The sequence below is a fragment of the Orbicella faveolata genome, unplaced genomic scaffold (assembly GCF_042242905.1).
Source record: "Orbicella faveolata isolate gen_17 unplaced genomic scaffold, um_ofav_v1 contig_47, whole genome shotgun sequence".
NCBI lineage: Eukaryota > Metazoa > Cnidaria > Anthozoa > Scleractinia > Merulinidae > Orbicella > Orbicella faveolata.
This window is the reverse complement of record NW_028301577.1, coordinates 25,673,250-25,691,059: the sequence shown is the minus strand read 5'-3', so window position 1 is coordinate 25,691,059 and position 17,810 is coordinate 25,673,250. Positions and strand designations below refer to the sequence as shown.

The 17,810-nt window shown below is 40.4% G+C and overlaps 3 protein-coding genes across 3 annotated transcripts in view; 1 reads left to right on the top strand and 2 right to left on the bottom strand.

Annotated features, from left to right (window-relative positions):
• Positions 1-17,810, top strand: part of LOC149097760 (NACHT, LRR and PYD domains-containing protein 12-like) — a 52,349-nt gene that overhangs the window by 17,114 nt on the left and 17,425 nt on the right. The gene's annotated exons all lie outside the window — the stretch shown is intronic.
• Positions 505-17,077, bottom strand: LOC110051818 (serine/threonine/tyrosine-interacting-like protein 1). The gene is made up of 10 exons (XM_089278936.1): positions 16,238-17,077; positions 15,576-15,624; positions 13,972-14,033; positions 10,965-11,064; positions 10,029-10,100; positions 9,174-9,241; positions 3,814-3,959; positions 2,497-2,624; positions 1,854-1,969; positions 505-965 (listed from the first exon to the last, which is right to left on the bottom strand). The coding sequence occupies exons 1-10, from the start codon at positions 16,295-16,297 to the stop codon at positions 834-836; spliced, it is 933 nt and encodes a 310-aa protein (XP_089135062.1). The 5' UTR covers positions 16,298-17,077; the 3' UTR covers positions 505-833.
• Positions 5,310-8,991, bottom strand: LOC149097761 (uncharacterized). Its single transcript, XM_089278921.1, has one exon. The coding sequence runs from the start codon at positions 8,379-8,381 to the stop codon at positions 5,673-5,675; it is 2,709 nt and encodes a 902-aa protein (XP_089135047.1). The 5' UTR covers positions 8,382-8,991; the 3' UTR covers positions 5,310-5,672.

The following is a 17,810-nucleotide window of genomic DNA, read 5'->3' as shown; positions in this document are numbered from 1 at the left end:
CAAAACTGGCAAACTACCGGACTGTTTAGTAACACCCGAGAACTTGACGTTTCGTATGCTAGTCTACATACATTTTCAAAAGTGACCGTTCCTCTTTGAATCGGTGACATGCTCTTTCACCCCTAACGGGTACTTGCAATTCCAAAACAACGCATTTGTGGCACAAAACCCCTTAAAGTGCCGCAAAAGCTCTCGCTGTGGACCTTTTGAGGCTAAACATCCTAAGAAGTACTAAAACTCCTAACAAGGTGACGAGCACCGTCGTCCTTTTTATATGAGTCCCCCACCCCCTCCCGGGACGCATCCGAGTTAATAGTGAAGAAACAACCGCCCGGGACCACTGTTTGGAATCCGCCAACAGAAGGAGCAAGTGAGGGACGGACCCGTAATCCGGAGAGAAGGTGAAGTGAGTGGCGAGGGGTTTCCGGTATGGCAGTCGGGCACATACTCCTATCAAGCTGAGAAGTAGGAAGAAATGAGGGAAAAAAACAATGATCAAGTAAGTAGGCATTTGAAATCAATCTTTATATTTTTTTACAAAGTGGATGAGAACATCTTCCTATTTAAACGTAAACAACACACGATTTGTCTTTCAACAAAGAAAATTCTGAGCGCACAATGTACAATAAACGAACGCAAACCTGAATAGATTGAACAAGATGATCTTACTTCAAAGAGTAATTCATCACTTAATGCATAAGGCTCATAAATTATATTTACACGGCGCTAACACATTGCGAAGTGTCAACCATTATTAAAAAATAGACACTAATTTTGGAATAAGAAAAGTTAAACGTTTTGTAAGCAAGTTAATTTTTTTCTTCCATTGCTTGCTAATATTCTGGTTCACTGATGTCAGTGACGATAGAGCCAAACATCTTTTCTTCCCAGCGAGACAACTGTTCAATGAAGCCTCTTGTTGGTTGCATGTTTTCTCTACATTTCTTCACGTGGTTGTACGCATCCTGAAAGAAAAGCAAACCTTCATAAGTGTAGTTATTCCCAAGGGGGGGGGGGGGGGGTACTCCCTCATATGGCCTATACAGGTATGTGCTGTGCGGCCCCAAAGGATGTGGGTTTCATCCATTTTGGTCACAGATAGCTAGGGTATCGATTTTGGCCATTTTGGTCTTAAATAGGAAATGATTTTCGCACTCTAGTCTTAAATTGGGTCTGTTTTTTAGAAGAAGCTACATTTTCGTCATTATCAATAAGACCATTGGTCTGAAATAGGGAATTTTGGTCATAAATAGGCCTAGGGTATGAAGTTTGGGAAGCAGGCCGCACACCCCCCACAAAATTTTTCTGGGAGTTACCCCCCGGGTTCCGGACATATATTAGACCACTAAACTCACAGAGAGGAGAAAAATAGAAGCAAAAGAAATCGCCATACGGAAATAAAGGGACGGGACGGGACGGGATCGGGGCGGGGTGCAGGGAGAAAGCACTTTTTCTTTCCACTCCCCTTTTTCTGCTTTTCTCACAGAGGAGCTCCAAGACAGTAAAGAAATTGCTGACGAATTATCGGCAAGAAGTGACATACACTCTTTCCAACATGTAACGGTGATCCCGGCCAACTAGTATAAAGTACAAGTACTTTACACTTTACTTTGCCATTCTTCAGCCACATCCCACAAGTTTACCATTTTCACATCACTTGCCATTTTTTTCCTAGGGACCTTGAACCCAGGTATTAGCTATACTGCCACGCTGACAAGGCCTAACAAGGCTGAATAGTTGTGGATAGGTGTTTTTGATCTACAAACAGTTTTCATGATTCACAAGTAAGGTTACGCAAAGGAGTTAAATTAAATTGAAGGGCGTATAACTATTGTTTGAAAAAGCAAGGTCACCTTCAGAGAGACTTTTTTGTTCCACATGTAATAAGCCATCGCTACAGCCACACTGCGACTAATACCCAATGTTGAACTCAACAGAACTGTTCGGCCATCCTTAGTCTGATGATCATCTGAAAAGCAAATGCAAGCAAAGAATTAATTTTGATTGGGATAGCAGTCCGGCAAAAGATTGTCTCCTTTGTCACATTGTATACATATGGGTCGTCACATGATGCCTCTATCCACAAAGTACAGTCAAGAATAGGAGATAGGAGAATTTTATTATTGGAGGAATTCATCAATTCCTAATAATACAACCACATTTACGTTGCTTGGAAAGAAAAGATGGCATACGCGTAAAGCTTGAAGGAAACAATTTATGTTCCAAGCATAACATACACCAGACAGTACACGAACACATTCCAGCCATAGAAATTATGAGATGCCAGTGGAATTGGATCGGCTACACATTACAGAAGTGAGCATCTGACAGCCCCTACAGGTGCTGGAATGGAACCCACAGGGTAAAAGGAACAACTTAGTGAAGGTCATCAGTGGAGGAGCTGAAAAAGCTAACATTATTACATGTAACTGCTCAGAACAGAATCTGTTGGGAAGGTGTGGATGATACCCTTTCTTCCACGTTCTCTTTTCTTACCAATGAAATGGATAATGTCAGACAGGTGTGAGTAGAGATCTTCTTCACCATTGTCGTCAATTGGTATTGTCAGAACTTGCTTGACTCTCTTCTCATCTTTACCCAGTGTCATACCATCTGCAGCAAATCTGCACCCAAATATTAAACCAATGTAATTTACAAAACAAGGTTTCAAAATGTAGCAAAATTATCATTTTAAGCTATCTTAAGAAACAATTAAAATTAGGTGCTAAATCAAATTATTTAGCAAATTATGACTTAAACACACCTTGGCTGGGCTGGTTCCCAAAGAGTGTTACCTGTATACAGTAGGCTCATACAGGGGTATTCTCATGATGTGTGATTAGCTGATTTCATTTTCCATGAAACATGAATTTAAGAAATTATTCTTCGTGATCTGTGACCTGAAGATTTGGGTGACCCGTGAAGAACTTGAATTACTAACCGATGTTCATGATTTCACCACTCTATTCTTGGTGATTTTGAGATGCAAGTCCTCCAAATGGTTAGAGTCCTCTATCAAAAAGGACTCAAAAGTGATTTAGGTATGTGATTTACATATGGAGCCTTAATACTTAGCAGGCTTTTCAAAATTACCTGGTGCCCGATGCAAGTCAGATCACCGGGTACTTCATGCACTTGCACCGACTACTTATTTCTCAGGAAGTTTATAAATACACATTTTCATTTCACCAACATAATCGTGATCTTCTCTTTCTTAGGCAGCTATTATAGGTATCTTTCAAACTTCGAAACAAGAGCAATATTATTTTGGCGGGTGTTGCGTACATGTATTAGATTTGTCCAATGATTTGTCAGCATGTGCACATTTTCCATTGAAGTCTTTTATAACTGAACTTCCAAAGAGACTCATCTTGCAAACAGCTCCAACAAAATCACTTTTGTGTGCTACAAATGCACCAGAATGCACCTCAACGCACACGGATTTTCAAAATTTTCCAGGCCCTGCACCCTTTCTCCCTAATGAGGGAGTGGGTAACCCACTTAGGGATATAATTTCCCCACATGGCTGCCCATTATTGTGACCCAGTTGTGCTACGCCTACTTTCCGATTTCCTCCTGCTACTTAATTTCAATTTGAAAATCTTGTACTTAGCCTTTCACGATTCTGCTTTCTTCAAACACTCTTTCTGGCATAGGAGCATGCAGGTTATTAAAAAGAGAACTTTACTTGCTTTTTTTATGTGAATCTTCGGGAAAATTAAATTTTGACATCCGTGATCCATGATTCACTATGTGTTCCGCTCATGAACTGTGCCAGAGACCCCCTGTACGACCCTCATACAAGGCACTTACATTGTGTCGTTTTGTTTTCCAACAATCACGTTTGCCTTGACTTTGAGATCCTTGATTACTCTCACTGCCTGAGACTGGAGGAATGTTGCCACGTACAAGAAACCAGGTATAATCTCCACTGGATAAGTGTCGATGACATCTAGCTCCTGTTAATAAATTGATGTAAGTGCATTATGATAATAATTATTACTAATTGTTAACTTATGATCTTTTGGATGGAAGACAGGGGCTGGATTGCCAATCTGGTACATACTCCAGGCTTAATTATCATTCCTCATACAAAATCTGGATCATGTGTACTATAAAGGCATCCTCAGACGAGTTTCGATCAATACACTTGATCAATACCCTAGATATTTACACTCGATCAACACTTGATCAACATCTCGGTCGACAGTTGGTGGAGGATCGACTAATTTTTGCTGGCAAACCATGGAGTATTGATTGATGCATATGAGTCGGTCAACACTAAGCCAACTATCAACCGACTGTTGATTGAGTGTCAACCCAGTGTCAGCCAACTATCAATAGACATGTCGATCGAGATGTAGACGGAGTGTTGATCGGGGACTTGATCAAGGGTATCAATCAACACTCAACTACAGAATGTCTTAAGTACACATGATCCCAAAATCTCTAATTGTTATGCAAAATATATTTATCATAAGGCAACGTAAAAGAGATGTCACTCTCCAGGGATCTCTTAGTCATCAACTGGGCAAGTATGCTAGGTGACATACTTGCCCTGGCAAAATTTTACTTGCCTGTTCAGTAGGGAGGTGTGGCAACAGAACGGCATGCAAATGGAAACCTTACTTTTTATTCTTTTCACGTGACCAGTCTCCCAGTACGTCATGTCCATAATTGCAGGCTACACAGTGGCCGGCATATTTTTTAAAACAAGAGCGGCTTTTCTATAACACCATATAAGGAATGCATGATTGATGGAAGCGAATCACCAAATGCTCACGGGAGTTTTGATTCGAAGGTCACGTATCAATGAAATTGGAGGTAAAGTTCCAAATGGATGGCAAGTGGTCAGAATGTAGGGAACTCACAAGAAAACTTAAGAAATGGTACAGTCAAACTGTAAACTCGTCCAGTGGTTAAGTTTTCATATTGATTTGGTCATCCCCACGATGTTTTAGTTGTCATGGACAACCAGACGATTGCGAATATGGATCCTGCAATGCTTCTAGTCTAAAATGCGATGACAACCAAATATATTGCAAATAAGCAATTGTCATGTACAGTACATGAATTTTTAACATGAAAACCAAGTTCTAAAAATGCACACCTTCCATAACCCCTGCACCTGATAAAAACGAAAAAGTGATCAAATGTTGGAATCTATTCGGGGGGGGGGGGGGGGGTACTCCATATATAAGCTATATATGGGTATGTGTTGCTGTGAAGGGTATGGTTTTCAGGCACTTTAGTCTGGAATAGGGTATAGAAATCAGAGACTTTTAATCTAGACTTACTTACTTACTTAATCCTCTTCGTTCCTAAGTGGAACATAGGTCCTCAACTAGCGCGCGCCACCTAACCCTATTTTGTGCAGTGCCTTTTGCCTCATTCCACGTAACATGCTTCGTCGCCAACTCTGCCATTCTCGTGCGTCTCCAGCTGTTTTGGGGTCTCCCTCTCTTTCGCTTCCCCTGTGGGTTCCACTCTAGTGCCCTCTTGACTACGTGTCCATCTGGTTTCCTCAGTGTGTGGCCGATCCAGCCCCAAGCTCTCTGTCTTATCTCTTCCTCTATCGGTCGTTGCTCTGTTTGACTCCAAAGGTCCTTGTTGCTGATTTTTCTAGGCCACCAAATCCGCAAGATGTTCCTCAGGCTCTTATTGATAAACACTTACAACTTCTGCTCCAATCCCTTGGTCAGCCTCCAAGTTTCAGAACCATACAAGAGCACCGCCTTCACATTTGTCCCAAAGACTCTCAGCTTGGTCTTGGTTGTTAGTGCCGTGGATCGCCATATTGGTCTCAGCATCGCAAATGCCTGTCTTGCCTTTCCAATTCGTGCCTGAATGTCCTCGTCAGTGCCTCCCTTCTTGCTTACAATGCTCCCAAGGTATGTGAACTCATCCACTTCCTCAACCCGCTTCCCAGCTACCGACACAACATCACCACGTTTGGTACCAATACGCATCAGCTTTGTCTTGGTGGCATTGATCTTCAGGCCTACCTTCGCACTTTGTACCTCCAAGGCTCGTGTCTTATCCCTCATATCCTGTATTCTGTGCGACAGTAGGGCCAGATCATCGGCAAAGTCAAGATCTTCTAATGATGTCGTAAAGGTCCACTGAATACCTCTTTTCCTGTCAAAGGCTGTCCTCGTCACCCAATCCAGGGCGACCAGAAACAGCAAGGGAGATAGCAGGCAGCCTTGTCTTACCCCGGTCCTCATATCCAATGGTTGAGTCTTCTGTCCATTGTGTACCACCTGTGCGGAGAAACCCTCATAGAGAACTCTGATGATGGTGACTATCTTGTCAGGCAACCCGTAGTGCCGCAACAACCTCCACAAAACATCTCTACTGATACTATCGAAGGCCTTCTCAAAATCGATAAAGTTGATGTACAAGGAGGACTGCCACTCGATACTCTGTTCTATAATAATCCGCAGTGTTGCTATTTGATCCGTGCAGCTTCGACCTGCTCGAAAGCCCGCCTGTTCCTCTCTCAGCTTTTCGTCCAACGCAATCTTGATGCGCTCCAGGATCACTCTGCAAAACACCTTACTTGCCATGTTCAGCAACATAATGCCACGCCAGTTTTTACAGTAGCTCAAATCACCTTTCTTGGGCAGCTTGATTAGCAGACCTTTTCTCCACTCCTCTGGTATCTTCTCCTCATTCCATATCCTGTTGCAGAGGCCCAGAAGAACCTCCTCTGATGTGTCCCCTCCCGCCTTAATTGCCTCTGGTGGAATATTGTCACATCCTGCAGCCTTCCCGTTTTTTAACTTCTTTATAGCATTCTTGATTTCAATACGTGTAACGTGACCTGTCCTGATGTTAAGCTCGTCATTTGGCTCCACCTCTGGCGGGTTGATCGGCTCCTCATGGTTAAGTACTGTTTGAAAGTGCTCCCTCCACCGGTGCATCTCCTCCTCTGCTGTCCTGAGCAACACGCCTGCCCCATTTCTCACTGGCTTACAAGTATTCTGGATCCTCCCACTTAGCTTTCTAGTGATCTCGTACAAAGTCCTTGCATCACCTCTCTTTCCAGCCTCCTCAGCTCTCTCAGCTTCTGCTTCCACATACGCCCTCTTGTCTCTCCTACACCTCCTCTTCACCTCCCTATTTAACTCTTGATATCTTTTACTTGCCTCTCTCTTCTGGTTTCTTGTTCTGGCCATGTTTATGGTGTTTTTTGCCACCTTTCGCTGCTCGATTAACTCCCAAGTCTCCTTGCTGATCCACTCCTTCCTGTTTGCCTTTGCCCTACCCAGCACCTGCTCGCAGGTCTCCACATAACCTTGTTCAATCTGCCTCCATTCATCATCCACTGACAGTTCCTCCTCCTCCATCAACTGCTGCAGACCCTCAAATCTGTTATGCAGTGCTAGCTTGAATGCGTTCCTAACCTCCAGATCTTTCAGCTTGCTGACCTCAAAACGTACTCGGCCACTATCCCCCTTTCTCACTTTGGCAATCCTTAGCCTGACTTTTGCCATCAACAGGTGGTGGTCTGACCCAACATCTGCTCCACGCATCGCGCGAACGTCCTGCAGTGAGCTCCTCCATCTCTTGCTAAATGCCAGGTGGTCGATCTGATTCACAATACCACCATCAGGAGACCTCCATGTCCGCTTGTGACACTCCTTATGGGGGAACAGCGTTCCACCGATTACCAGTTCATTTGCCTGACAGAAGTCCGCCCATCTCTCACCATTTTCATTCATCTCAGCTCTTGCTCCATGTTTACCCATCACCTCCTCTCTGCCTGTGTTATCCATTCCCATCTTAGCATTCATATCTCCCATGACGATCTTCACATCTCTACATGGCACCTGCTCCAAAACCATCTGTAGCTGGTCGTAGAAATCATCCTTCACCTCCTCCGTTGCCTCATTTGTTGGGGCATAGCATTGCAAGATGGTAACCTTCTGCCACCTCGAGTTGAACCGGGCTCTGATTATCCTCTCAGACACTGGCTCCCATTCCAGCAGACATTGTGCAGCTTCTTTGGACAGAATAAAGCCAACTCCTCTCTCATGATTTTCACCTTCATCCATTCCTGAGTATAGCACAGTTTCGCCTGTAGCTACCCTCAACTTCCCACAAGAGTTCCATCTCATTTCACTTACTCCTAGAATACTAATACCATACCTCTGCATCTCCTTGATCACCTGTGCGCACTTACCAGTCTCAAACATTGTCCTAACATTCCATTGCCCGATCTTCACACACGCTTTTGGCGACAGCAATTTCGTCGGCGGTTTATGCGTCATTCGCTGCTTCGCACGTTGTTCCAACCGGGTGTTAACATCTTTTACCCCTGCTTCCCGATAGGGTGCAGTGGTAGTTCTAGCTTCGGTTTCTGTAATAAATAGCATTTTCTGGGAGCGGGTTATCAGCCCGCCGCCCAACCCCCAACCTGGAGGACCAGGGGCTGTTCTTCGTCTGGCCTCTACCCTTCGACCGATCCGGCATGGTTAGACCTGCCAGGGAACAAAGTCCCCGCCGGCACAGCTCTCCGGGTCATGAAGACACACAAGCTTCACCACCACGGCAAGGTGTCAGCCCAAGGTGAAGTTTTAATCTAGAATGGGGTATGATTTACTGGCAAAGTGGCCAGTGTATAACTAATTTTCTAGAACAGGGTTGACTTTACCTGGGGTTCTATAAAATTTTATAGAATTGAAACCTGGAAGGGACTCCGTATGATATTGGTTTAGTCAGTGAATGCTGGACTATGATAGTGAAAACGCTGCTGTATGGAAAATAGTTAGTCTGGGATAGGGTGGGGGGTTTTGGTGCCTAGTCTAAAATAGGGTCGCAAAATCAAGCTGATGATGGTCTGGTATAGGGTGAGGATTTCAGCGTCCCAGCCGCACACCCCCACCCAAAGATTTACAGAGCACCCCCGTTGAGAATCTACATTGTAAAATGAGATCATACCAGATGACAAAGATTAAAATACATAGAAGATCTCTTTATTAGTTAATTCACCTGACAGTCAATATTATACTCTTTACTCTAACATTAATAAAACATCATTTGATGAAAAATTCATCAGTTCTTCTTTTGTAAGTTATTAATTAAAAGCCTTTTCGGACATAGTTTATTAGTGAAGAGATGCATGGAGGCCATGCAAAGAATTTTATTTGCATAGTGCGCAAACTTACCCTGGGCATGTAAATGATCTTCTGAGTACGAAGAAATGGGTACAATGCTGAAAACTCCTCATATCCACCTGAAAATAGAGAAATATAACACTGTATCTCTTTGCCATAAAACTTTAAACTAGCCTGCAGGCAGGCTAAAGTTTGAGGAACACACATGAGAGTGGAGAGGTTCCTGATACCTCAGCAGACCCCTCCCTGCTGGACAACTTTGCTTGCAGACTAACCCTTCACCAATCACATGACTCAAAAGTTGAGCCTGCTTGCAGGCTACCTTAAAACCTGAGGTTGAAATCCAAGTGTGTGACCATATAAGATTTCATTAAAGTCCTTTATCTAGACTTTGAGACAGAAAGAAATGCACAAAATTGAGAAAACAGAGAGTTGTCACAAAGGATTCTGAGATTCTGAGATCAGAAAGATGGATTTATTTGACATCAAACTAAGGCTAGGAGTATCAAGAAGTCATTCTGTGAGAAATAAATCAACCACTTTGAATGTTTACATCGATCTTTCCAGTATTAACTGAAAGGTAGCAGCCCAATTCTACCAGAAGTCACCATTGAGAGCTTGACAGTAAATCAACTATACTTAAATAGTTTGAATTATCTGTAAATTGGGAAACATGCAAAGTCCACAATCTTCTTCACTCATTTGAGGTCAGTAATTATCATTTATTTATCGTTTGTTCCCCTAATAACTGGAAAAATTGCCAGTTTCACAGTTAAACAGTCTTTCAGCCGTTTACATAGCATGTCGAAAGATGGCATATGGAAAGATGGTTGAAAGATGTCGCCTATGCACGTAACACTGAAAGCAGGTGCAAGTATAACAAAAAAAAATGTTCCCCAAAGATACCTTGGATAACTTTTACAGGATTCTTGCTTCCCATTTCCCACATCAGTTTGGCACAAGACAAAGCAGTGCTGTCTGCAAAATAATTTACGCCCTATTATAATTACAATATCAAACTTAAGTCGATCAAAATTAAGATAACATAACTCAAAAAAACCAGAGGAAATATTAACAATAGTTACCATCGCTTAGAGTTGCATCGGGGATGTATTCTGAAAGACTCTAAAAGTCTTGATCCTGCCAATATTTCATGGTTATACTTGAAGTAAAACCACTTTCCCAAACTTAGTCCTATGCATATTGACACAGGTCAGGGTCAGTTTCTCTGAAAAAGTCTTCAGTGTCCAATCAGTTTCTGCCATCCCATGTGCCAAACTTTTAGCGTGAAAGTTCAAGCCACGGTCTGCTCAACTTCAAATGTTTGATGACCAATCATGCCGCATTTGACACCCAAATTGAGCATGTTTCGGCATCACGTGTTCACTCTTCGATGCAAGTGATGGTATCACTTGAGACAATTGATTAGAACTAACCAAAGTTGTTTATAAGTACAGTCAAACTAACTACTTGAACTGGTTGTAAGTTTTCAGATTTAGTCGCCGGCAAAAGTATTTCAGTGAAAAGTGTGAAAAGTTAGTTACCAGTGATAAAAATTTGGTTGCATTGGCAACCCCAGCAGTCACAATGTCCAGCTCTGTTTTTAACCATTAATAACGTGGAACCCCAATATAATATCTCAAGTCCCTTTGAAGGTCCTGGTAAAACCAATTTCAATGATACCTTGTTTTAAGAAAATTAATTAAATAAATGCAAATAACAAAAATTATTACTGTTATACTAACAATTCAAGTTAATTTGAGCCATGTTAATTTCTCGGAATGTTATTAATCACCTTTGATTAATTTTAATTGCAACATGCATAAAATGAAAGCAACTCACTTTTGTCTTTAAGTGAACCAGTGTTACTGTCGTAAACTACAACATGTTCCTTGGTCTGCAACTCCGCATCATGAGGAACAGTGAAAGCACCAATGTCATTCTAAAGAGAAACAAGCAATTTAAAACTAGCATTATAATTTTTGGAGAACGTAAATTAAAGCGTCTTAAATAATAAAATAACATCTCATGCTTCTTTTTTTTTTAATAATTATTGTGTGGTTCTAACAAATATCCATATCCATCCCATGAATACCCTGGGTACCAGAGGTTTTTTCATGTGCGCAGTGGATGGAAATACTTTGCCTCGCACAAGCGGCAAAGCCACGAGAAAAACCTCTGGCACAGAGCAGTTTCATTCACCATTCTCGTTGAACTTTGATCAATTTTATTGGATTACATTAAAACCAATCACAGTGAGCATCTCCCAATGTGATCACATGGACTGGCATGTGAAGACATAATATGTTATGCTCCAGTGAAAAAGGTTCCTAATTTAAAGTCTTCACTGTCGTGTCATTTATTTGACGCCAATGTTGTGTGTGATGGTGGATATTACAGCCTTGTATCTGAAAATGCTCAAAAACTGATAATCTTCGAAAGAATCGCAACACTTTTCACTCTCGAGGACGACAATCTGTCCATCAGGCCACATATTCTTTGTAAGATGTGCTACCAACAGATCGAAAAATTCGAAGTGACTGTCAAAGAAGTTGCAAATTTAAACTGAGAATATTACAAAATTACAGAATCCTACAGAATCTTGTCTGTTGGAGAGGAGAAGCCCCAAACGGTGAAAATACGCATTCAAAATGCTGTTCCAGTTTGTCTGTTACACCAGGCATCTGGAGCATTGTGTAGTTCAACACAGAGTCCAGGAATTAACTGAACTAACAACGATTTCCCGAATCCCATTGGCAAAAGCGCCAAAACATCCTTGCTCCAAATGAAATTTGCAATTCCATCCCTTTGCTCGGCGCTTTAAAGTTGTGAACACCGTTGAATGTTTTGACGAACTTTTGTTATAGCTTTGTCCAGATCTTGATCTTTCAGACCTTTTGGCACGCTATCAAACATCAACCTCACCATCCACGATCATCACGTCACCAAGCGACATTTCACAGGCTCACGTTCCCTATTCTTAGAAACCAATCACCATGTCTGTTAGATTAGAAAATCCTTGGGAGGTCACTAGGAGCCAATCAACTTTCTAGTCCAGATTCTGGACTAGACAGATTTAAAGGGGCTTCTCATTGGCTCGGTGCTGTCAAAGAAATAACGCTCTGCTCCAGAGGTTTTTCACATGGGTCACAATAGAGACATGACCGACACCGGAACTGCGCAAGAAAAACCTCTGGCACCCAGGGTATCCCATGAAGGATCACTGAAAATTCTGAAGGGGTGGAGGGTTACAAAACCCAAATTTTATTAAGAAAGGACTTTACCCATGCTAAATTGGAATTTTTGGTCTTCAAAGATCAAAACAAAAATCCTTCCATGCATGATCAGGAGGAAGGTATGGATATATTCTACAATCACACAATGCTACATGACAAGGTTAACATGTAATTTCAAAGTTACCTTTAAGTTATTATTATTATTATTATTATTATTATTATTATTATTGTTATTATTATTATTATTCAAGAAATATAAGTGATAGAAACCGACATTTTGGTGCATCTTGCACCATTATCAAGGTTACATAATGATAAAAAGTGGTTTGTGAAGAGGCTAAGTTGAAGCAAATTTGCATGAAAGAGTGCCAAGCTAATTACATGAATACACTCTTTTATGCAAATTCGCTTCAACTTTGCCTCTTCACAAACCGCTTTTTATCATTTTTCATTATTAATTATGTAGCCGTGATAATGGCGCAAGATGCACCAAAATGTTGGTTTCTATCACTTATATGTCTTGTCTCTTGTATTTCCAAATCATTGATAATATTCATCATCATTATCATTAGCATTATCATCATCATCATCATCATTATTATTATTATTACAAAGGCTTTGTAGTAGCACAAATTAAGATAACGTTTTGATGAACCACACAATGTTTTTGAAGTTCATTTTTTAGTGAAGATAAGACATGTTTCGGATGAGAGATCATCCATCGTCAGTTGTATAGTGAGAAATGAATTGGTTCACGCCTTCATCCTTAATTATTCTTGTTAATATCTCACTTCTTTTATTTCTCACTGTACAACTGAAGATGGATGATGTCTCATCCAAAACATGTATTGTCTTCATAGACATTAAAAAATGAACTTCAAAAACATTGTGTGGTTCGTCAAGGCAATATATTATTATTACTATTATTATTATTATTATTATTATTATTATTATTATTATTGTATAATCTCTAAGTGTTAGTCATCCATTAACTGCTAACTACAGACTTTTTTATGGTGACATCACAACTGCACGAAGACTTCTGCTAATTGCACTTAAGACTGCATGCACCAGAGACGACAGAAATTAAAGGAGTAATACAAAATTTGGTCTAAATTAGTTGTGCATGTGACAACACAATGAAATCTAGTTTGAATAATATTCTTACTTTTTCAAGCAAACAATATTATTTATAGTAATTATACTCATCTGAAAAGTATTTGATTTTTTTAATTATCCATGGTTTAATGTTCAGCTACTGTCATTAGTGATTTGATTTATCGCCTTCAACCCATTCTAAAAAGTGGCCCCCTTCTGATAAGTCAGATACATATACCAATGAAAGTAGTTGCCGGTATGAATCAAATGAGTCTAGCTTGTGTTACTGTGAGTCACATTTCTTGAATTATTATGTCTATTGTTGCTCTTTGTCAAAGTGCTCTAACACAAAATTGTGAGGTTAAATGAAAAAAAGAAATAAGCACCCTATCCCTAATTTACAGTGTGTAACAATGCCTTTCTAAATTATAAACAACCTGTTTCCTTGAGCTACTAAAAATAAATTAGCACCCAAAATGAATTCAGTTATCACTGTGTGCCTTTATTTAACTAACCCTTGGGGCAAATTTTGCTGTTATAATGTGGCTTTCATTGTAGTCATGGCGTTGTCTTGTATCTGCAAAACACAAGCAACCAGAGTGTCACTAATTTCATTTTGTGCCTTAATTGGGAGGGATGAGCTAAGGGGGCGGGGGGGGGGGGGTGGGGGGTGGGGAACTCCCCTATGAAAAGGTTGGGGATCGCAGCTTGTTGTCTCTCTTACTATAGGGATACAAATCAAGGGTTCTGCAGTCTCACTTAGGGCATTCAGGATGACATGCCACTATTTTTAGATGTCAAAGTATCTTTTAGGGTGGACTCAAAGAAATACATATTGATAAAAATGCTCTTAATTCAAAGGAGTCAAATAAAGCTCGAGCCACGTCCAGACTGGTATCCTTTACAGGTTTAATTCAAATTTTCTGACAAGCATCCCTGACCTTTTCATCTATATGGGAGTCTGTAACCCTTTAATACAACTTCACCAGAAAATTGTTGTGCTCTTTTAACACACTTTCCTACAGTACACACATTGCACCCCATTCAATAATCATCTTGGATTAAAGTAGCTAACCCCTTAGAAATCTAAAAAGAATCATGTGTTAGGTGCACCTGTTTGAAATTATTTCAATGGCCCTTTTAAGGACGTTTGCGTGAATTTTCCAGTGGAGAGATTATTTTTAAATTTTTACTGCAGTCAGATAATGAGTTACTTGTGTCAGAAATACAAAAAAAATTGGGGGTCACCAACTTCGTTTCAGGGATAAAGCATTTTGAAAAATTGGCGCACGTAATTCAGCATGGTCTACAGGGGTTTAAAGTTAAAACTATCAAAGGTGAGTCGACGGAGGAAAACGATCTTAGTCATATTTTGTAGGAGTGGGTCTGTTGCGTAAATAATTCCACATGTTACCAACGAAAATATAATTGACCATGTACAGTGACCTTCCAACTCAAATAAGCCTTGATTATTATACAGCAAGGTTAAATCTTCAGGTATATCCAAACATTCTGATTTGTTCTTTCCTGGTCAGGATTTTGCTATACAGACCATCTCTGTGGAAACCATCATAAGCCATTTTTTTTTTTTTTTTTTTTTTTTGCATGGTCTGTACTGCCACAATCTCAGGCTGATAAAATTCCCCAGTACAATTAATTAGTAATAGGTTAGTATTTTTTCAACTCAACTCAGACTTCAAAGAAGTCAGTGTTTTTGTTGCTGTTGTTATTGCATAGGCTAACGCTCATCATTTTCCCCCCCAAAAAATAGCAAAATTGCCGTCTTTTTTCGCCAAAAATGTTTGTTAAATCACTTCAAAACTTATTGCTTTCCAGCAAAATTCGCCCAGAAAATTCCCACAAAATCAACCATTTTTTACAACTGTTTTTCAGGGAAATTTGCCCTGAAAATTTCCTGCACATTCTTATCCTTTTTTCAACATTTTTTACAGAGCTTTTATGACTATGTACAAGTATAGCACACAATAATAAAATGTTGGAATCATTTCTGATAAGCTCAGAGCCACTTAGCATATCATTTTTTAAAATTAATGATTGAAACATGCAGTGGATCAAAAAAGTAATTAACAAAGAGCAATCAATTATCTCTTTAACATACCCAAAAGAAGCAAATAATTGGGATCACTCAGCCTTGGGTACTGCCCAACCTAAGAAGATGATAAAAACAACATTTTCAACTGACCTTTATTTCAACCTGTCTATTATTTGTAAGTGGTTTTCTGCACCAGGTTCAAATGTTTGCTGGGTCCACATGCAAGGCCAGGTTTTGTAAAATAAACCAGTTTTTTTCCCATGTTCCCAACCCCTTTTCATTCATACAACCCTTTTCCGTCCACTGGAAGGGCTATGGGAGATGAATCAGAGTGGATATAAGACTCAAGATTTAAACTGAATGGCCCTTAGCTTAAAGCTTAGCTTTACCAGCAGTGTTGTAAATACAGTTTGAACAAGCTTCAGCCTTGATCATTATTACCAACAAGCTGCCTATCACGAAATAAAGAAGTTGGAAGATGATGGAGGTGGCAATATATATCATACTACAGTGAAGAGATTCCATGAGGCAACAACTGTTCAGGCCCCAGTTGTTCGAAAGGTGGGTAACGCTATCCACTGGATAAATCACTATCCAGCGGATAGTGTGGTTTGTTTTGTCAACACTTATCCATTGGATAGTGATTTATTCACTGGATAGCGTTATCCACCTTTCGAACAACTGGGGCCAGAGCTTAGAAACTCAGAGAAAACTGTCAAATTTCTTACCTGATTGAGAATATTATACACCTCTGTGCACTCAGATAGAATAGTCCCTGTTGACGACATCTGTTTTCTACCGAAATGCTGGTGAACAAATTAGTTTCAAGCTTTGCACTTCAAAACAGTAACTGTTACAAGAAGTCGACTTCCACCGCCGCCATGTTTGTTTTCGTTCTCGTGCGTCTCGTTGCTATTGGTCGCTAGTCAGTCGGTTGCGGTTCCTATGCGTCAACCAGGGGAGGGGTAGGGAGTGGGTTCGGGACTGGTTCCTCAGCACTTCATTTTGGGCTGGAAACCGAAGAGGACCTATTTCCACTCGAACCGGATCATAATAAGGCTCTCCAATTTTTGCGCAATTTTCTTAAGGAGCATGCATACATGCCCCCAGTTGCCCCTTGATAGGAAACTTGCGGCTGCGGATGAGAATTTACTTTGGAGGGAAGAGTGAGGGAAGAGGGTGATATAGCACCTGTGAACTGTTTCCAGTGTTTCAGCCAAGAGTTGATTGGGAAACTACAATTAGTTCGAATTTCATTAGAGGAAGTTTTCAGCAAGGTGGCAATTTTAAAAAGAATCATATTTCTTAGATAACATTCTCTCTCGCTCCCACTAACTGCTCCTGGGTCTCGACGAGATCGCGAAAATTCACAAGTGATACTGATTTGTCGCTCGTCTATTTTAGCCGTTTGCAAAAGACAATAAAGGGTACATTTTTTCTTCTCTCTTCTCTTGGTGAAAGCTGGAAGTCAAATTTATAACTAAATGTTCATAGTCTAACGTTTGAACATCAATAACATTACCAGCGTTTCTTATCATTTCAACTGCCACGAATTTACAGTTGATCAGACAAGTTACGCTACATTAACGACACGTTCACAAACTTTTCTGCGCTCAATTTCACTTTAGCTAAATGTCCAAAACTTCGTAGTGTCTGTTCGTTTTATACTGTTATGCTATCAACGGAGTTGTTCAACTCACGTGTTGGACTTATCGACTATAACCTTTTGCACCAGGAATTCATAAATTGTGATCATATCATAATTCATAAACGACTTAACCACCTACTGAACTCTTCAGCAAAGTTTCCAGTATTTTATTGATGCCTGAGTATCCGAGATAAAACATCTGGCCAAGACCCACGCCAGCCGTGAAAAAAGAATACTGAATGGTAATTTTTCGCAAACAAGGTCCGTTTCTATTTACATTGAAACCATGGGAAATGGAAAACAGACGCGCCTAATATAATGCGAGGTAAAAAATTGGTGTAGCATGTCTAATTAAACCGTCAGTAACACTGTTACCAAATCTGCCCAAAGAAACATGATCTGATTAAGTCAGTGATGTTCAAACATTAGTGTTTTTATGTTTCTTTCTAGCTTACGCTTGAAAAAAAAAGCATGCTTTCAAATTTATAAACACAGGCTTCTTGCTAAAAAGAGCTCATCAGTATTCAAGCGTGACACAGACACAAGAGGGTTCTTAGTAATTAACCAAAGTGAACTCGAGCACAATAAATTTGGTTTAATAGCATACTGCTTCATTTTAAAAGCAAAACAGATCATAGACGAGCTCAATATAA

What these genes read in the sequence shown, in the direction of transcription:
- LOC110051818 (XM_089278936.1), bottom strand. Translation starts at nt 16,297, where the DNA reads ATGTCGTCAACAGGGACTATTCTATCTGAGTGCACAGAGGTGTATAAT. An exon ending in CAATTATTTGCTTCTTTTGG is followed by an intron (nt 14,034 to 15,575) that starts GTATGTTAAAGA and finishes TGTGTTTTGCAG; the next exon opens with ATACAAGACAACGCCATGAC. An exon ending in GGAAAACAAAACGACACAAT is followed by an intron (nt 2,625 to 3,813) that starts GTAAGTGCCTTG and finishes ATTTGGGTGCAG; the next exon opens with ATTTGCTGCAGATGGTATGA.
- LOC149097761 (XM_089278921.1), bottom strand. Translation starts at nt 8,381, where the DNA reads ATGCTATTTATTACAGAAACCGAAGCTAGAACTACCACTGCACCCTAT.